We start from the raw sequence: 21443 nt of genomic DNA on the forward strand, positions 1-21443 counted from the left end.
AATCCCCAGTACCACACCGAGCTAAACGTTACACTCTATGAGGTCAGTCATGTCTGGAATCCCCAGTACCACACCAAGCTAACAGTACACACTATGAGGTCAGTCATGTCTGGAGTCCCCAGTACCACACCAAGCTAACAGTAGACACTATGAGGTCAGTCATGTCTGGAGTCCCCAGTACCACACCAAGCTAACAGTAGACACTATGAGGTCAGTCATGTCTGGAGTCCCCAGTACCACACCAAGCTAACAGTAGACACTATGAGGTCAGTCATGTCTGGAGTCCCCAGTACCACACCAAGCTAACAGTAGACAATATGAGGTCAGTCATGTCTGGAGTCCCCAGTACCACACCAAGCTAACAGTAGACACTATGAGGTCAGTCATGTCTGGAGTCCCCAGTACCACACCAAGCTAACAGTAGACACTATGAGGTCAGTCATGTCTGGAGTCCCCAGTACCACACCAAGCTAACAGTAGACACTATGAGGTCCGTCATGTCTGGAATCCCCAGTACCACACCGAGCTAAACGTTACACTCTATGAGGTCCGTCATGTCTGGAATTTCCAGTACCACACCGAGCTAAACGTTACACTCTATGAGGTCCGTCATGTCTGGAATCCCCAGTACCACACCAAGCTAACAGTACACATAACGCTGTATAAGTTTGGATTTTTACCCAAAACGTCTTGAAGACTGGATCAGTGGAGGAGGATAGGATACCAGGTCAGCTTAGAGACACAGGAGAACCAGAACTATAGCAAATACAGTGGTAGCTGACTCCATCTGCTTCACTGGCTCCATTTGACAACCAGTATGAGAAAAAAAATAAAATGCTATAAAATTGTTCTAGTCCCATGGTTGATATGTGAGAGAAACAGTTTTAACAAGCCTTTATTGTCCCATCAATAATAGACAGAGTGAGCGAGAGGGAGTGAAAGAAGGAGAGAGAGACTGACAGAGAGAAACAGAAGAAGAGGCTGGGCTCCCGAGTGTCTCAGTGGTCTAAGGCATTGCATGTTAGTGCAAGAGGCATAACTACAGTCCCTGGTTCGAATTCAGGCTTTATCACATCCTGTAGTGATTGGGAGTCTCATATGGCGGCGCACAATTGGCACAGCGTCATACGGGTTTGGCTGGGGTAGGCTGTCATTGAAAATAAGAATTTGTTCTTAAATGACTGAAAAACAAACAGAGGGACTGACAGAGAAGGAGAGTTAGAGAGAAACAAATGCTATTTGGCCCGAAATAGAGAGTACCCAGTAGCAGAACACCTGACCACTGTGACTCAAACTTAAGGAAAGCTTTGACTATGTACAGACTCAGTGAGCATAGCCTTGCTATTGAGAAAGGCCGCTGTAGGCAGACCTGGCTCTCAAGAGAAGACAGGCTATGTGCCCACTGCCCACAAAATGAGGTGTAAACTGAGCTGCACTTCCTAACCTCCTGCCCAATGTATGACCATATTAGAGAGACATATTTCCCTCAGATTACACAGATCCACAAAGAATTGTGGATTTTGATAAATTCCCATGTCTACTGGGTGAAATACCATGGTGTGCCATCACAGCAGCAAGATTTGTGACCTATTGCCACAACACTGTATGTAGACATTATGACATTTGAAATGTCTTTATTCTTTTGGAACTGTGTGTGTAATGTTTACTGTTCATTTTTATTGTTTATTTCACTTTTATTTATTATCTACTTCACTTGCTTTGGTAGTGTTAAAATATGTTTCCCATGCCAATAAAGCCCTTGAATTGAATTGAACAGAGAGAGAGGGCCCGACGGAGAGAGAGACAGTGACAAAGGAGAGCGAGAGGGACTGACGGAAAGAGAGACCGAGAAGGAGATGTGTCTTAGGATGTGCAGTCAGTACACACTTGTGTGTGTGCGCGCATGCAGTTGTGCTTGTGTGTGTGCGCACATGCGGTTGTGCTTGTGTGTGTGTGTGCATGGGGTTGTGCGTGTGTTTGTGTGTGTGTGTGTGTGTGTGTGTGTGTGTGTGTGTGTGTGTGTGTGTGTGTGTGTGTGTGAGCACTGGCACACACAGCTGAAATTGTGGTTTTGTGGTTGCCAATGTCTAGCTTTATTTTGAGGGCTAGCACTGCTGTATTCAGAATACTGATCTGGTTCCTCCTCCCTGCACCACTCCTGCACCCCGCCCCAGGCTAGTGGAGTGATACTCAGCCATTCACAGCAGGCCGGTGGGGGGGAAGAGGAGGAGAGGAAGGGAGGGGGTGGCGGGGAAGAGGAGAAGAGGGGAAACAAGCGTTTATTTCAGCTTTTCCCCCCAGGACTTCCCTTCAGGACTCCCCTAATTTCCCCCTATTTTTCTGTAAACAAATTAACATTAGACTTTCAGCATGCTTATAGAGAAGGGCACTCGACATGTACTGCATTGACACAAATTACTGATGATTGGTTGAAAGAAAGTGATAAGAAGATTGTGGGATCTGTACTGTTAGATTTCAGTGCAGCCTTTGATATTATTGACCATAACCTGTTGTTGAGAAAACGTATGTGCTATGACTTTTCAACCTCTGTCATATCGTGGATTCAGAGCTATCTATCGAATAGAACTCAGAGGGTTTTCTTTAATGGAAGCTTCTCTAATGTCAAACATGTAAAGTGTGGTGTACCGCAGGGCAGTTCTAGACCCTCCACTCTTTTCTATTTTACCAATGACCTGCCACTGGCATTAAACAAAGCATGTGTGTTCATGTATGCTGATGATTCACCTCTGTATGCGTCAGCAACCGCAGCTAATGAAGTCACTGAAACCCTTAACAAAGAGTTGCAGTCTGTTTTGGAATGGGTGGCCAGTAATAAACTGGTCCTGAACATCTCTAAAACTAAGAGCATTGTATTTGGTACAAATCATTTCCTAAGTTCTAGCTGAATCTGGTAATGAATTGTGCGGCTGTTGAGCAAGTTGAGGAGACTAAATTACTTGGTGTTACCTTAGATTGTAAACTGTCATGGTCAAAACATTGATTCAATGGTTGTAAAGATGGGAAGAGGTCTGTCCGTGATAACGAGATGCTCTGCTTTTTTGACACCACATTCCACAAAGCAAATCCGACAGGCTCTAGTTTGATCTTATCTTGATTATTGTCCAGCCACATGGTCAAGTGCTGCTAAGAAACACTTAGTAAAGCTGCAGCTGGCCCAGAACAGAGCAGCATGTTGTGCTCTTTATTGTTATCATAATACTATGCATGCCAGTCTCTCCTGGCTAAGAGTTTATGAAAGACTGACTGTATCACCTCTTATTTTTATGAAAAAGATGAAGGTGTTGAAAATTCCAAATAGTTTGCATAGTCAACTGTCATACACATTTACCACAGCAGTCATGCCACCGGGGGTCTTTTCACAGTCCCCCTGTCCAGAACAAATTCAAGGAAACATACACTATTATACAGAGCCATGATTACATGGAACTCTCTTCCATCTCATATAGTGCAAGTGAACAGCAAACATGGTTTCAAAAAACGAATAAAGCAACACACCTCATGGCACAACGTCTCTCCCCCATGTGACCTACTTGTTGTCTGTATGTACTGGACTACATGTTTTTAAATGTATGTCAATTGTAAAGTCTTTTGTCTGTAATGTATTTTTCGTGATGTGTCAGACCCCAGTAAGACTAGCTGTTGCTTTTGGCGCCGGCTAATGGGGATCGTAATAAAATAAAAAAGTATCTAATATATCTCTATCCTCATCTCCACTTTCTCCTACATATTTTCAGCTCTGGTGTTTCCTCCGATCTATTGACTTTTCTTCTCACTTTTTCATTCTGTCTCCTTCTTTAGCTCTCTCCATATTCTCACAATCTCATCTCATTCTCTCCCTCTCTTGCTTTCTCTATTCCTACCATCAGGCTGTGTGTGTGTGGCGGGGGGGGGGGGTTGTAATAGAGGTGGTGAGACAGGATAGAGAGCAACCCATTGGATTGATGAGTCAGGAGGAGAGTGAACGACAATCAAATACAAATTAGATATAAAGAGGGGTGGGGAAAGGCATGGGTGGAGAGAGGAGGAGGAGGAAGAGAGGAGGTGTTAGGGGGGGGGGGGGGGGGGGGGGGGTGAAGCACATGTTGATCTCCAGAACTGCATGTGAGAGTGTTGGCTAGGGAGTTTGCCTATAAGTATACCTTGTTATTGGATCATTCTTACTTAGAACAGAGTGAAAAGAAACTCGCACTCTGGGACCATTTCCCCCAAACTAAACTACAGTGATGTGTGTGGAATGTGTAAAAGGGATGTAGGTACAACATGTACTGTACTATTGATTAAATGTATTCAGAGTGTAACGTGCGTGTGTGTGTGTGTGTGTGTGTGTAGATCTCGACAGAGGAGTCTACCTTCAGTCCCACCCCTACCCCCTCTATGAAGCCACTGAAGCCAGCCCTGAAGAGACCCTCTGTGGTGGACCGCCCCACTGGGATACCCATACCCACAAGTAAGCACACACACACACACACACAAACCCTTAACCCCCTAGAGTTGATTGATGCATCGGTGCGTCAATCTAAGTAACATAATAACATAGTAACATAGTAACATCAAAATGTGTCAGTTTAAGCTAGAGATATCTTTTTTTTTGCATTGGATGAGTCTCAATCCACCTCGTCCGCCGATATCGCACTTCCGCATCTACAGTGAAAGGTGGCAAAGCTAGAGCGGTGAAATTCGGTCTTCTCATGAAAACATCTGTAGCGTCTGAACAGTTTGACCTACAAACTATTATGACCACTCTATGGAAAGGGGAGACTCTCACGAACATGAGGGTGGTACTCGTCTGAATTCGTTACAGTCCATCTGCCAGCTTCTGTTTGTAGCATCCGAACTGTTTGGGCTACAAACAAATGTGGAGAGGGGAGATTCTCACGAACATGATGGTGTTCTCCGTTTAGCTCTACGACCCCCATAAGTGTCACGTGACACGTCTGAAGGTAACTGATACCGGTTGTTAAAAAAAATCAGTAAAACTTTGGTTGTAAAAAAAAATGTCTAAAGTTTGGACACACCTACTCATTCAAGGGTTTTTCTTTATTTTTACTATTTTCTACATTGTAGAATAATAGTGAAGACATCAAAACTATGAAATAACACATCAAAATATATTTTATTTTTGAGATTCTTCAAAGTTGCCACCCTTTGCCTTGATGACAGCTCTGCAAGCCATTTGTGTGTTTCTCTGAGCTATAGTAGTAAAGGCCAAATTCAGTATTTGATCATATATTTTTATTTTTTCCTAAAGGGGTCCTAAAATTCAAAATCACATTGCTAGCTAAATGATCCATTGTATGACCCCCTCCGTCCCCCCGTACCCCCAATGACCTTTAAAAATTATTAAACAACTAAGTACTTTTTGATTTTTTTGAGCTGCTTCAATGGTCTCTCTCTTCTCTCGCTCTCTCTTCTCTCTCTCTCTCTCTCTCTCTCTCTCTCTCTCTCTCTCTCTCTCTCTCTCTCTCAGGTCCACAGGACCACTCTAGCAGCACCTTAAAGAATCTCTTCTGTGTCAACCCTGAGACAGAAGGCCTGGAGGTGAGACACCTGTTTTAAAACACTCACACACACTCACACACACACACACACTCCCCTTACCTCCTACAAACTCTTCCTATTCTCTCCTCCAAGCTCAGAATCTCCCAACTCTCTCCTACACATAACCCATTCCTGCCCTGTCCTACTCTCCACTCTCTCTGGGAGACTCAAGTGTCTGTTTCTGAGAGTGGTGGGGTGAGCGTTTGCCCAGCATTGCGGAGGCGTTGTGTTAATGTTGTTCTTGTCTTTGGCCGCTGGAAGAACAAGAATGTCAACATCAACATCAACACTGCGACTCCTGAGTTTAGGAGGCCACCCAAGCGTGTCCGGATATCCGTCGTGGTAAGAACGCCGGGAATGCCTGCGGAAACTGCCCAGCAACTGGACAGCCATCCAATCAACCAATCGCCATCTACTGCAGTGCTAATCCATGCCGATGGACTGTGCCATCGAGCCAAATGTGTTGAACGTCCTCCTCCCTGTCTGTGAACCATTACTGACCTCTGACCCCTAGTCCTCTTCTTCTGATTGGCTGTTAGAATGCAAACTGAATACAAACATTGTCAAAACTGATTGGTCAAGAGGTCAGTAGGGGTCATGGAGAACTCGACCGCCCCTATAGCTATGACACCCTGAACCCCAAAAGACTACAAACCGGGTTTGTGGTCCAAACGTGGTCTTTCCTCAGTAAGGGTGGTGTGGTTAAGTTGTGGTTAACTTAAGGGATGTGGCGGTTCAACCAAAGCATGCTGCTACGCTGTCCATCATCAGCCATGTCATTAGAGGTGTCCAATCAGTGACCTTCTACTGGTTTGTGGGTGAGGCCTGTAGCGCTACAGTCCACCCCTCCACAGAACCAAACCCCTCCCACTTGTTCATCTGCTGTAGTTGTTCATACCATTTGTCATGAGGACACAAGTTATACTAGGGATAGAGGGAGGGGGGAGAGGTTTGGATTGGGATGGGAGCGGGGTGGGGTGGGGTGGGGTGGGGGGAGGTGGTATTTCATGACATGCTTGTGGCCCTGTGTTGCTTAGTTGGTAGAACATGGTGCTTCCACCGCCAGGGTAGTGGGTTCGATTCCCGGGACCATCCATACGTAAAATGTATGCACGCATGACTAAGTCGATTTGGATAAAAGCATCTGCTAAATGGCATATATTATTAACAGAAATCAGATATGTATCCTGTTGGTAAGACAAGCAGTTCTAGTCCTCCTGTTCAATGACCAAGCAATTACAAATACAACCACCAAGGAAACCATAAACCAAAATACACTGTCCAATTACCAAAGCTGCTACGCTTTAACAGTGATGCATGTCCATCAATGAAACAACTGCCCAATTCTGAATTAAGAATGATGATTGCAACATTTAAAACATGATAAAATGTTGCATGTACCCCTCTGACAAAATATAAAATGCTAATTATTGTTTTATTCATAAATAGTCAAGAGAACAGCAAACTGGAAATGTAATAGTGAAAGGTTTTAATGTCATTAAACATTGATAGCCTAAACCTAATGGTACAAAATTGATGCCCTGAATATTTTGGTGATGTAGAGACATTAGTAATTATAAAGCTTTGATGAGCTAATTAGGCACAACTACCCTCTAGGTGTGTATGTATGTGTGTGTTTATGCTAGGGTGTTTGTTAGTGTTGATTATAGATATTAGTATTCAGAGGGAGTGTGTGGTTACTCAGAATCCATTTGGCCACACAGGCCCTAAACATAAATATGAACAAACAAATGTATTAAAATATTTACCCAAGACTTCCGACGACACTACAGTACACCCCCGCATCTTAAAGAAATGAAGTTATTACTTCTCTTTCTCCCCCTGAGCTGTAGGTCACAGCCCCCTTCTCTCTCCAAATTACTCTCATTTCCCCTCTTTTTATCTACCTCTCTGCGTCACTATTTCTCTCTTTCTTACCCTTCCCTTTTCATCCTTTCCCTACCTGATCCTCCTTTTTTCCCACCTCCTCCTCCTTCCCCCTCCGGTCTACCTTCCTTCCTGCCTTCCCTCTCTGTATCCAGTGTGAAATATTGATGCAGGGTAAATTACTTGAGTATTCCATCCCAGAGAAATGATCCTGGCCTTTCAGAGCTCAGTGTTTTCTCATTCTTTCTCTCTTTCCTCTTAACGAGAGTAGACCAGACAACACGTCACTGAGCGGTTTCATGCCTTATTAATGGACGTTGTGTTTGTCCAGATTTATTCTCCGCCTTTAGAATCACACTGGGAATGGCATTGTCAGCGAGTGTGTGTGTATGTTTGTTATATTCTGTGCTGGCCCTGAATTTAAGCTTGTTGAGTAGTTTGATGTCTGGATTGCAGTGGACCAACACTGGGGTCAAGACACTAAGAGAAGGAGCAGCACACTTCGATTAGATTAAGAGAGACACACAGATGCAGAAATATAAATCAATAGATAGATCAAGATGAAGGAAGAGAGATGTCACCTGTTAAATCCACTTCAATCAGTGTAGATGAAGTGGAGGAGACAATGGAGATTTTTAATTCTTGAGACAATTGAGACATAGATTGTGTATGTGTGAAGTCAAAAGATTTAAGTGCCTTTGAACGGGGTATGGTAGTCGGTGCCAGAGGCACCGGTTTGAATGTGTCAAGAACTGCAACGCTGCTGGGTTTTCACGCTCAACAGTTTCCTGTGTGTATCAAGAATGGTCTACCACCCAAAGGACATCCAGTGAACTTGACACAATTGTGGGAAGCATTGGAGTCCACATGGACCAGCAACATGGGCCAGCATCCCCTGCTCTGTCTCTCTCCCAAAAACACTCACTTCCACCACATGCAGGTGGTAGATGTTCTATATCAAACAACTACATCTCTGTATTATACTGATTCTTCTACACACACACACACACACACACACACACACACACACACACACACACACACACCTCTTTCATCTGTGCAGTGTCCTGATTTTGGAGAGGTGTACAGGTTTGACAGCAGCACTTTTATTTGAATGTACCATATGTATCTACTTAGAAAGTAATGGTAGTAACCAATGTGTTCAATTCTGCTAAATGTGTACCAGAAAAGTACCCATTGACCTCATGGGAGTAAGTAGCAGGTAAAAACTGGTGGAAACAGGACTGTAAAATGCAGTGCTAGCAGACTGTCAGTCCATGTTGGTGTCAGTGGTGATGGTGTTGTCAACTCCAGACACATCTGGCTTCTGGTTCTGGTTCTATAATTCTACAGTAGGGAGGTCACCTTGACCAGCCGGGCCCCACAGCAACTGTTGCCAGGGTTACAGGTAGGTCAGCCACTGCAGGCGGGTGGATAAATGAGCTCAGGGCTCCCATCACCCCCTAGGGCCTGAGGCTGGGAGAGGGATCAGGTGTGGAGGTAGACGGAGAGAAATTAATAAACACACACACACACACACACACACACACACCCTTTTACACTAAAGTCACACATAAGCCCTATTCTCACGGGACTAGTATTACTATAGAACAGGGGTGTCAAACTCATTCCACGGAGGGCAGAGTGTCTGTTTTTTCCTTTCGTTTAAATCATCAATTGAGTACAAGGGTGAGGCAAAAACTCACAAACACTCGCCCCCCCCCCCCCCCCCCGTGGAATGAGTTTGAAACATGTGCTGTAGAACATCGGTTATGTAATTACTACCCCAGCATGTCCATTTTTCCACTAGAAATTTGAAGACGGGATAGGTATGGCCAAACTGCCCCTGTAATAATTTTCTTCCTCATTCAAAATTGACTGTTTTGACGGAAGCCTGGAGGTTCTTTTAGGCGTGAAGATACTTCCTATGTCCAGGGATAGCCTAATATTGGCCTGATGGCCTTCAGTTATGATGTCCAGGGATAGCCTAATATTGGCCTGATGGCCTTCAGTTATGATGTCCAGGGATAGCCTCATATTGGAATGATGGCCTTCAGTTATGATGTCCAGGGATAGCCTCATATTGGAATGATGGCCTTCAGTTATGATGTCCAGGGATAGCCTAATATTGGCCTGATGGCCTTCAGTTATGATGTCCAGGGATAGCCTAATATTGGCCTGATGGCCTTCAGTTATGATGTCCAGGGATAGCCTAATATTGGCCTGGTGGCTTTCAGTTATGATGTCCAGGGATAGCCTAATATTGGCCTGGTGGCTTTCAGTTATGATGTCCAGGGATAGCCTAATATTGGCCTGATGCCTTCAGTTATGATGTCCAGGGATATCCTAATATTGGCCTGATGGCTTTCAGTTATGATGTCCAGGGATAGCCTAATATTGGCCTGATGGCTTTCAGTTATGATGTCCAGGGATAGCCTAATATTGGCCTGATGGCCTTCAGTTATGATGTCCAGGGATAGCCTAATATTGGAATGATGGCCTTCAGTTATGATGTCCAGGGATAGCATAATATTGGCCTGATGGCCTTCAGTTATGATGTCCAGGGATAGCCTCATATTGGAATGATGGCCTTCAGTTATGATGTCCAGGGATAGCCTAATATTGGCCTGATGGCCTTTAGTTATGATGTCCAGGGATAGCCTCATATTGGAATGATGGCCTTCAGTTATGATGTCCAGGGATAGCCTAATATTGGCCTGATGGCCTTCAGTTATGATGTCCAGGGATAGCCTCATATTGGAATGATGGCCTTCAGTTATGATGTCCAGGGATAGCCTAATATTGGCCTGATGGCCTTCAGTTATAATGTCCAGGGATAGCCTCATATTGGAATGATGGCCTTCAGTTATGATGTCCAGGGATAGCCTAATATTGGCCTGATGGCCTTCAGTTATAATGTCCAGGGATAGCCTCATATTGGAATGATGGCCTTCAGTTATGATGTCCAGGAATAGCCTAATATTGGCCTGATGCCTTCAGTTATGATGTCCAGGGATAGCCTAATATTGGCCTGATGGCTTTCAGTTATGATGTCCAGGGATAGCCTAATATTGGCCTGATGGCCTTCAGTTATGATGTCCAGGGATAGCCTAATATTGTCCTTCAGTTCGGAGAAAGTCAAACTAATAATGCATATCAATAAGAACCATAAACTGTAACCTACGCAGACATTTAATTAACTGACATATTTGGCAAATCATCGGCACAATATTGTCCACGTCATCTTTGAAAAGAGAAGTATGGCTCTAGGAAAGTTGATATGTGACAAAACGGGTCATTCATCTGTATGCTACATGCATAGCACTTAATTTGTTCCCATGTTCTAACCCAAACTGGGTGCAGCACCTGTTAAACTCTGTAATATCCCTCAAAACACAGGGATGACGAATCGCACGGGACTGGACCTGGGAGTTTCCCGGAAAACAGTAGGTTTTTGGGATAATATTTGTATTTATTTAACTAGGCAAGTCAGTTAAGAACAAATTCTTATTTACCATGACAGCCTACCCCAATTGTACATTACCCTATTACTCCCAATCACAGCCAGATGTGATGCAGCCTGGATTTGAACCAGGCTGTATGGAGATGCAGTGGCTTAGACCACTGCGCCACCTAGGAGCTTAATAATCTTCCTGCCTAACAAAAATTACTGACGTGGCAGAAAATTACGGACAGGACGAAAATTATGGATGTGGTGATTTTGTTAATTATATAACCTGAGCTCCCCCAGAAAAAGTTTCCTGTCCAAATTGGGCTCTACACACACCTTTTGACATTGACCCACACACACACTAAAGTACCACTCAGCACTGTAGAACTCTCTCAGGTTTTCAGGCCCGCCCGGCACATATCCAAACTGTGGCCATCATCAGTCCATGGTCAAATCCTTCAGTGCCAATCATCCCATCTGTACTTTGAGACCTTGTGAAAAGCACTGTTTATGAATGAGACCTTGTGAAAAGCACTGTTTATGAATGAGACCTTGTGAAAAGCACTGTTTATGAATGAGACCTTGTGAAAAGCACTGTTTATGAATGAGACCTTGTGAAAAGCACTGTTTATGAATGAGACCTTGTGAAAAGCACTGTTTATGAATGAGACCTTGTGAAAAGCACTGTTTATTAATGAGACCTTGTGAAAAGCACTGTTTATGAATGAGACCTTGTGAAAAGCACTGTTTATGAATGAGACCTTGTGAAAAGCACTGTTTATGAATGAGACCTTGTGAAAAGCACTGTTTATGAATGAGACCTTGTGAAAAGCACTGTTTATGAATGAGACCTTGTGAAAAGCACTGTTTATGAATGAGACCTTGTGAAAAGCACTGTTTATGAATGCAAACCATTATTATCCTCATCTGTTTCAAGTACATTTTCAACCCCCACCATGGTCATCTGTGTAGTTATTAATTTAGTCTCTCTTGTCACATCTCTCCATCTGCCTTTTCGTTTTGTAACTGTGTTCAGTTTGACCGCTATGTGGCCACGACATGGACAAGTGTTTTCTTTGTGGTATGAGTGTACTGTGTGTCATTGGGTTTGTATCTTAAGTTATTTACTGTCATTTAGACGTTGTACTTGTCTGTAGTGTTTGTGTGCGGCCGTGCATACAAGTATTTTTGGTGTGTGTTTGCAGTGTAAGTGTGTTGATCTGTTTCCTGTCCCTCTCCTCTCAGGATGACTTTGATGTGGATGATGACATGACCATCAGAGAGGTGAGACCCTACAACACACTTTCTCTCCCTCTTTCTCCCTTTTCTCTCAGGATGTATCAGTGCTGTCTATGTCTATGCTACGGTGTATTGATTGGTTATCAGGGGAATAATAAGTCACTGTGTATGAAGAGCTTTATCAAAGCTGGAAACTCTATGGGCATCTATTATCTCTGCACCAGAGACCACAGCCAGGCACTGTGTAGCCAAATAAAACAGGCAACAACCTAGCCTCTACCCTCTAAGGTCGATGGCCGCGCCCCAGTGGATATCTAATTAACATAATACAAAAATCCACATAAAAATTGACGTTTTTTTTTTTTTTGCATTGGATGTGTGTCAATCCACTGCATTCGCCTATCTCGCACTTCCGCATCAGCGGTGAAAGGTGACAGAGCTAGAGCGGTGTTTGTCAGACCATGAGACATCCGAAAATTGGTCTTCTCACATAATTGTCTGTAGCGTCCGAACGATATGACCCCTCTATGGAAAGAGGAGACTCTTCGACTCCACAAGCGCCTTGTGACTCGTCGGTAGTCGGTACAGCCGATCTGCCAACTTCTGTCTGTAGTGTCCAAACATTTTGGGCTACACACTAATACCCCTCTGTGGAAAGGTGAGACTTTCACGAACATGTACATGTTGTTTTGCTCTTGGACACCCACAGGGCTCACACGACTTGTGTGAAGGTCCCCCAGTACCAGTTGAAAAACCTTATGGAAGTATATATGGAGACTCTTTAGTGCCAAAAATAAGGGGTTAAATACATATTAATAATAAATTGTTTCCTGATCTTTCTTATATCTATATATATAGGACTGACACTTCAGAACAATTTATTGGGGAGGGACTCTGTGTGTGTATACGGCGAATAAATATGGTGCCCCGAAGCTCTGTCTAAAACACAAATATGTCTATATATATATATATATATATATATATATATATATATATATATATATATATATATATATATATACACTGCTCAAAAAAATAAAGGGAACACTTAAACAACACAATGTAACTCCAAGTCAATCACACTTCTGTGACATCTAACTGTCCACTTAGGAAGCAACACTGATTGACAATAAATTTCACATGCTGTTGTGCAAATGGAATAGACAACAGGTGGAAATTATAGGCAATTAGCAAGACACCCCCAATGAAGGAGTGGTTCTGCAGGTGGTGACCACAGACCACTTCTCAGTTCCTATGCTTCCTGGCTGATGTTTTGGTCACTTTTGAATGCTGAGGGTGCTTTCACTCTAGTGGTAGCATGATTCGGAATCTACAACCCACACAAGTGGCTCAGGTAGTGAAGCTCATCCAGGATGGCACATCAATGCGAGCTATGGCAAGAAGGTTTGCTGTGTCTGATGTTTGCTGTGTCTGTCAGCGTAGTGTCCAGAGCATGGAGGTGCTACCAGGAGATTGGCCAGTACATCAGGAGATGTGGAGGAGGCCGTAGGAGGGCAACAACCCAGCAGCAGGACCGCTACCTCCGCCTTTGTGCAAGGAGGAGCACTGCCAGAGCCCTGCAAAATGACCTCCAGCAGGCCACAAATGTGCATGTGTCTGCTCAAACGGTCAGAAACCGACTCCGTGAGGGTGGTATGAGGGCCCGACGTCCACAGGTGGGGGTTGTGCTTACAGCCGAACACCGTGCAGGACGTTTGGCATTTGCCAGAGAACACCAAGATTGGCAAATTCGCCACTGGCGCCCTGTGCTCTTCACAGATGAAAGCAGGTTCACACTGAGCACATGTGACAGACGTGACAGAGTCTGGAGACGCCGTGGAGAACGTTCTGCTACCTGCAAAATGATCCTCCAGCATGACCGGTTTGGCGGTGGGTCAGTCATGGTGTGGGGTGGCATTTCTTGTGCTTGCCAGGAGGTAGCCTGACTGCCATTAGGTACCGAGATGAGATCCTCAGACCCCTTGTGAGACCATATGCTGGTGTGGTTGGCCCTGGCTTCCTCCTAATGCAAGACAATGCTAGACCTCATGTGGCTGGAGTGTGTCAGCAGTTCCTGCAAGAGGAAGGCATTGATGCTATGGACTGGCCCGCCCGTTCCCCAGACCTGAATCCAATTGAGCACATCTGGGACATCATGTCTCGCTCCATCCACCAACGCCACGTTGCACCACAGACTGTCCAGGAGTTGGCGGATGCTTTAGTCCAGGTCTGGGAGGAGATCCCTCAGGAGACCATCCGCCACCTCATCAGGAGCATGCCCAGGCGTTGTAGGGAGGTCATACAGGCACGTGGAGGCCACACACACTACTGAGCCTCATTTTGACTTGTTTTAAGGACATTACATCAAAGTTGGATCAGCCTGTAGTGTGGTTTTCCACTTTAATTTTGAGTGTGACTCCAAATCCAGACCTCCATGGGTTGATAAATGTGATTTCCATTGATAATTGTTGTTGATAATTGTTGTGTGCACATTCAACTATGTAAAGAAAATAGTATTTAATAAGAATATTTCATTCATTCAGATCTAGGATGTTATTTTAGTGTTCCCTTTATTTTTTTGAGCAGTGTATATACCAAAAAAGTGTTAAACAAATCAAAATAGATTTGAGATTTGAGATTCTTCAAAGTAGCCACCCTTTGCATTGATGACAGCTTTGCACATTCTTGGCATTCTCTCAACCAGCTTCATGAGGTAGTCACTTGGAATGCATTTCAATTAATAGGTGTGCCTTCTTAAAAGTTCATTTGTGGAATTTCTTTCCTTCTTATTGCATTTCAGCCAATCAATTGTGTTGTGACAAGGTAAAGGGGTATACAGAAGATAGCCCTATTTGGTAAAGACCAAGTCCATATTATGGCAAGAACAGCTCAAATAAGCAAAGAGAAATGACATTCCATCATTAATTTAAGACAGTTTCATCATAGCGCTTGATGGTTTTTGCGACTGCACTTGAAGAAACTTGAAGAAACTTTCAAAGTTCTTGAAATTTGAAAGTTTCTTCAAGTGCAGTCGCAAAAACCATCAAGCACTATGATGAAACTGGCTCTCATGAGGACGGCCACAGCAATGGAAGACCCAGAGTTACCTCTGCTGCAGAGGATACGTTCATTAAAGCTACCAGACTCAACATCAACTATTCACAGGAGACTGTGTTTATCAGGCCTTCATGGTCGAATATCTGCAAAGAAACCTCTACTAAAGGACACCAATTAGAAGAAGAGACTTGCTTGGGCCAAGAAATACAAGCAATGGACATTAGACCGGTTGAAATTTGTCCTTTGGTCTAGCTAGAGTCCAAATTGGAGATTTTTGGTTCCAATCGCTGTGACTTTCTGAGATGCGGTGTGGGTGAACGGATGATGTGTATTTCCCACCGTAAACCATGGAGGAGGAGATTTTATGGTGTGGGGGTTCTTTGCTGGTGACACTGTCTGTGATTTGTTTAGAATTCAAAGAACAATTAACCAGAAAGGCTACCACAGCATTATGCAGCGATACACCATCCCATCTGGTTTGGGCTTAGTGGGACTATCATTTATTTTTTAGCTGGACAGTGACCCAACAGACCTCCAGCCTGTGTAAGGGCTATTTTACCAAGAAGAAGAGTGATGGAGTGCTGCATCAGATGACCTGGCCTCCACAATTCCCCGACCTCAACCAAATTGAGATGGTTTGGGATGAGTCAGACCACAGAGTGAAGGAAAAGCAGCCAACAAGTGCTCAGCATATGTGGGAACTCCTTCAAGACTGTTGGAAAAACATTCCGCATGAAGCTGGTTGAGAGAATGCCAAGAGTGTGCAAAGCTGTCATCAAGGAAAAGGGTGGCTATTAGAAGATGTTCCATTTAAAAAAATGGCCGTTTCCAGCTACAATAGTCATTTACAACACTAACAATGTCTACACTGTATTTCTGATCAATTTGTTATGTTATTTTAATGGACAAAAATGTGCTTTTCTTTAAAAAACAAGAACATTTCTAAGTGACCCCGAACTTTTGAACAGTAGTGTATTTTGATTTGTTTAACACTTTTTTGCTTGCTACAAAGTTCTGTATGTGTTATTTCATTGTTTTGATGCCTTCACTATTATTCTACAATGTAGAAAATAGTACAAATAAAGAAAAAAATGTTGACCGGTAGTGTGTATATATATATATACATATACATATTGTCTAATGAATGGGGTAGGATAGGGATTGAGATTAGTGTTGGGGTTTGCAAAGTGATTTGGTTGCTATTAGGATCTATTGGATTTTAGATTAAAGCTAGAATGCTTGGTGGTACGTCAATTGAAATAGTCTGAAATGTTTCCACTGATAAGGGCTTTAACTGTTTTATTCTCACCTTTGTTCTGAACATTATTCAATAATCTATAATCATATTAATCTCATGTGCTACCCTTTCAACTGATACCATGCTTATGTTGCATATCACTCATATTTGCTAAGCTATTAGCATTTACATTTGATGAAGCCCATATTGTTAACAATCACTGGAGTTTAAGGCATTAAAAAGGAAATATTAATGAATGCCTTACTGAATTAATTGCCATATCTGTTATTTTATCACCATGGATGTAAAGACCATTTAAGTATTCTATGTGTATAATAGGGTTTGAGTACTTCCATAATGTTTCTCTCCACTCTCCTCTTCATTGGGTCTGCAGATTGCAGAGTGGGAGGAGAACCAGCTTGACGAGCAGGTGAACTTTGACAACTGCAAGATCGACCCTGCCCCCTTCCAACTGGTGGAGCGCACCTCACTACATAAGGTCTGTCTGTCTGTCTGTTAATTATGCTGCTCAGTATAACCCCCTTTTGACTGTGTCCTCCATTATGTCCTCCATTCATAATGGTTTATAATGGTTTATTTGGTTTCATGCATGTTAACATTAGAAGCCCACTCCCTAAGTTTGTTTTACTCACTGCTTTAGCACACTCTGCCAACCCGGTCTTAGTCGTCTCTGAATCCTGGCTTAGGAAAACCACCAAAACCTTGAAATCTCCATCGCTAACTATAGCATTTTCCGTCAAGATAGAACTGCCATAGGGGGCGGTGTTGCAATCTATTGCAAATATAGCCTGCAGAGTTCTGTATTACTATCCAAGTCTGTACCCAAAAATTCAAGCTTCTACTTCTAAAAATTCACCTTTCCAGAAACAAGTCTCTCACTGTTGCCGCTTGCTATAGACCTCCCTCTGCCCCCAGCTGTGCCCTCGATACCATGTGAATTGATTGCCCCTGTCGTGACGTTGTATTAGTTAATGTGACGACTGTTGCTCATCGAATGATTAAAAGTTTCTAATTGTGTGATTAACTGAATCAAGCAATTATTAACTCATTAACCTGTTAACCAATTATTAACTCATTAACCTGTTAACCAATTATTAACTCATTAACCTGGGGCACCATGGGAAAACTAGTTTTTATTGAGTTTCTATTTCCCAAATTAACTCAAAGAATATCAGAATATCGATTTTACAACAGCAGCTAATTAACCAGTTACCTCTACAATCTCGTTCTGAACGTCGTATAGCCCGTGAATCTGCACGGACCCGGGTCTCACCAATAAGTTTGTACCACACCAATCTTAGTTGAATATTTATTTACTAGAAAGCTAAAATGATGATAAAAGATACACATAGACAAAACACATTATAGGCTATTGATTAGAACTTAGTAAAACGGGCCAACACACTATGGTGCGTGTTACCCAAAATGGGGATTTCAAAGAGAGAGAGGAAAAATAAAGTACACGAGAGAAATATACATTTGGGTGAATTTGTCAGCTATGCTATTCTAACCCTAGCCTTGCCCCAAACTGCCGCTCTTATTGGTCAGAATATAATGATGTAATTACGTGGGGAAGATCTCAGAGGATTCTCTGTGTGGACCGTTCAGGGGACCGTTCAGGCTGCTCGATGACACACTTCTCCGGGCGCACCTTTCTGGTCGTCCTCACAATGTCAGTGTCCTTTTGGCTTAGGAGTCTGTTCCCTCACCCTTGCTCTGGAAGGGGTCTTCTGAGGACAGACAGATCTGTAGCTCAGAGCTCACAGCATAGGAATGAAACCATTTAGATACCACGATTCGCTGGGATTGGATGCTAAGGGGGTCCGGCTTGAATTCACCCGCTTAGACACAGCTACTCATCCGTAGCTTGGGTAGAAAAATATTTATTTGTCTTCAAACTTGTGTTGCGTTCTGGGTTCATTGACTTTTTAGACCTTGGCTGTATCTTGGGTCACGTAGTCTCCTCTGTAAATTCTTTACTCACAGGTTTTATACCCTCGTGTCAGAAGTGGGCGTAACCGCCTTTAGGGCAATTCTCTGGGCGTACCTAGTTAAGAGGCATGGTCTAGATTTTACTCAAATCCAATTTTAGACAACTAACTTCACATTTCATCTTTACCAAAACATTCTCTTTGATTTGGACATTTTCCATACAACGTACAATGTATAAACATCAAACAAACACTAGGTAAACTGTTGACGTTACAATGTTTTCGTAATAACGTCATCTATTAATCTTTAATAACAAAACAAAAATGACATACATTTTCATGTTCCATCTATCGTCATGACCACCATTGTGGCTGACAGAAACCATTGTTCCTGGAATGACATTGACCTCATCCCGTCAGTAGGTGATGCCTGTCTATACTTTAAAAGTGCCTTCCTCACCATCTTAAATAAGCATGCCCCATTCAAAAAATGTAGAACTAGGAATAGATATAGTCCTTGGTTCACTGCAGACCTGTCTGCCCTTGACAAGCACAAAAACATCCTGTGGCGTTCTGCATTAGCATCGAATAGCCCGTGATATGCAACTTTTCAGGGAAGTTAGGAACAAATATACACAGGCAGTTAGGAAAGCTAAGACTAGCTTTTTCAAACAGAAATTTGCACATTAAGCATCTCCAATCCAAAATTAAATCTATAACTGGCTTCCTATATCGCAACAAAGCATCCTTCACTCATGCTGCCAAACATACCCTCGTAAAACTGACCATCCTACCGATCCTCGACTTCGGTGATGTCATCTATAAAATAGCCTCCAACACTCTACTCAACAAACTGGATGCAGTCTATCACAGTGCCATCCGTTTTGTCACCAAAGCCCCATACACTACCCACCATTGCGACCTGTACACTCTCGTTGGTTGGCCCTCGCTTCATGCGCATCGCCAAACCCACTGGCTACAGGTTATCTACAAGTCTCTGCTAGGTAAAGCCCCGCCTTATCTTAGCTCATTGGTCACCATAGCAGCACCCACTCGTAGCACGCGTTCCGTCAGGTATATCTCACTGGTCACCCCCAAAGCCAATTCCTCCTTTGGTCATCTTTACTTGCAGTTCTCTGTTGCCAATGACTGGAACAAACTGCAAAAATCTCTGAAGCTGGAGACTCATATCTCCCTCACCAACTGTCAGAGCAGCTCACAGATCACTGCACCTGTACATAGCCCATCCAACTACCTCATCCCCATACAGTATTTATTTTTCTTGCTCCTTTGCACCCCAGTATCTCTACTTGCACATTCATCTTCTGCACATCTACCATGCCAGTGTTTAATTGCTATATTGTAATTACTTTGCCACCATGGCCTATTTATTGCACTCACTGTATATAGACTTTTTGTTTTATTTTGTTCTACTGTATTATTGACTATGTTTTGTTTATTCCATGTGTAACTCTGTGTTGTTGTATGTGTTGAATTGCTATGCTTTATCTTGGCCAGGTCGCAGTTGTAAATGAGAACTTGTTCTCAACTAGCCTACCTGGTTAAATAAAGGTGAAATAAATCAAATAAAATAAAAAAATGCCCCACCCCCTCTTTTCCTCTCTTCTCCCATCCTCACCTCCCTGCTCTGTGTGCCTGCTGTTAAAACATTTAAGAGTGTGATTCTGTACCAATCCATCAAGCTCTCCCCTCTCTCAACCTTCCTCACCGCACACTGCCAACACCCAATACCACATACAGTCTCCCTCCACATATTAGTGTGTGCATGTGCGCATGCTCTAGAGCTGGGACGATAAACCAAAACCGACCATCTCGATCACTTATCGCAGGCATTTTGCTGATGTCGTTCATTACGATAAGTAGCCTATACTAGACAAATGTTAAGTTTGAAATGAAATAAGTTTGCTAATAAGGGTGATTGTCAATGGGATAATTAATGGTAGTATAACCATCAAACTAGTAATTGGTATAAAGTACTTAAGTTGTTTTTTTTAGGTATCTGTACTTTACTTTACTAATTTATATTTTTGACAACTTTTACTCCACTACATTCAACTGTGGTGCACATTCTTATAAACTCCTCTTTCTATTTAGTATTTTTGCATCAATTCAGATGTTGTCCTGTGTGTGTGTGTGTGTGTGTGTGTGTGTGTGTGCGTGCGTGCGTGCGTGCGTGTCAGTCTGGGGGATGTGTATTCCATGCTACTGTATGTTTGTGTTGTTTGTTTCCTGGTACATTGTAATGGAAAACTCCCATTGCATTAAATATTTAAATGACAATAAGGTAGTTCTATTCCCGGTGATTTGGGTTTAGGCTCAAGCTGCTGTATGTGTGGTTCACTTGACGTTCTAGCAGTTTATAGTATCAGTAGGGATGTTGTACCTTTCACAACAATCTAGCTCAGTGGTGCTCAAACACCTGATTACACTAATCAACGTGATTCCTTTTGATTACTTGCTGATTACTTCATTAGTTGAATGAGGAAGGACCCTGCACACCATGCAGCTCTCCAATGACCACTAAGGTGACTGTTCTAATGCACTAACTGCGTTAGTTTAATAGCTGCTCAAAGATTTTCACAGGAGGCTATGTCTCCAGAGGAATGTCAAAAGGGAATCTATGGTTGGTTGTGTTCTAGCAGTTTAAGGTGTTTGTTCCAAGTGTTCTAGATGTTGGTTCTAAATGTTGATTCAAACATTTTTAAGCTGTTGGTTCTGAGTGTTCTAAATATTGGTTCTAAGTGTGTTGTTCTTTTGTCCCCAGACCCACACCATCTTCTCTCTGCTTGGGTTGGACCATGCCTATGTCACCAGCATCGGACGACTCATTGGAGTGGTGTCCCTCAAAGAGGTGAGTGACACGGATCACCTGGAGTTGACCACATCAACATGACACTGTCCCATCATTATCATCACTTACAGCATCATGACAGTCAACATCATCATAACAATGTCCATCATCATCATCTTCCTCACTGTCACAATCATCTGCATAACCTAACATTATGACTATAACTACTGTTCCCTGAAGGAGGGGGGG

At 43.0% G+C, this 21443-nt stretch overlaps 1 protein-coding gene across 2 annotated transcripts in view; it reads left to right on the forward strand.

Moving 5' to 3' along the window:
• The window catches only part of LOC110507925 (chloride channel protein 2), a 211224-nt gene that overhangs the window by 178653 nt on the left and 11128 nt on the right, over positions 1–21443 (forward strand). Inside the window, exons 18-23 of one of the 2 annotated variants that reach the window (XM_036964661.1) lie at positions 4351–4468; positions 5489–5559; positions 5821–5901; positions 12143–12181; positions 16825–16929; positions 21168–21254. In XM_036964661.1, coding sequence (XP_036820556.1) covers positions 4351–4468; positions 5489–5559; positions 5821–5901; positions 12143–12181; positions 16825–16929; positions 21168–21254 — 501 coding nt within the window. The remainder of the gene's footprint in view (positions 1–4350; positions 4469–5488; positions 5560–5820; positions 5902–12142; positions 12182–16824; positions 16930–21167; positions 21255–21443) is intronic. The other variant, XM_036964662.1, reaches the window with a different exon arrangement.

Source organism: Oncorhynchus mykiss, chromosome 27, assembly GCF_013265735.2.
Source record: "Oncorhynchus mykiss isolate Arlee chromosome 27, USDA_OmykA_1.1, whole genome shotgun sequence".
Classification (NCBI taxonomy): Eukaryota; Metazoa; Chordata; class Actinopteri; order Salmoniformes; family Salmonidae; genus Oncorhynchus; species Oncorhynchus mykiss.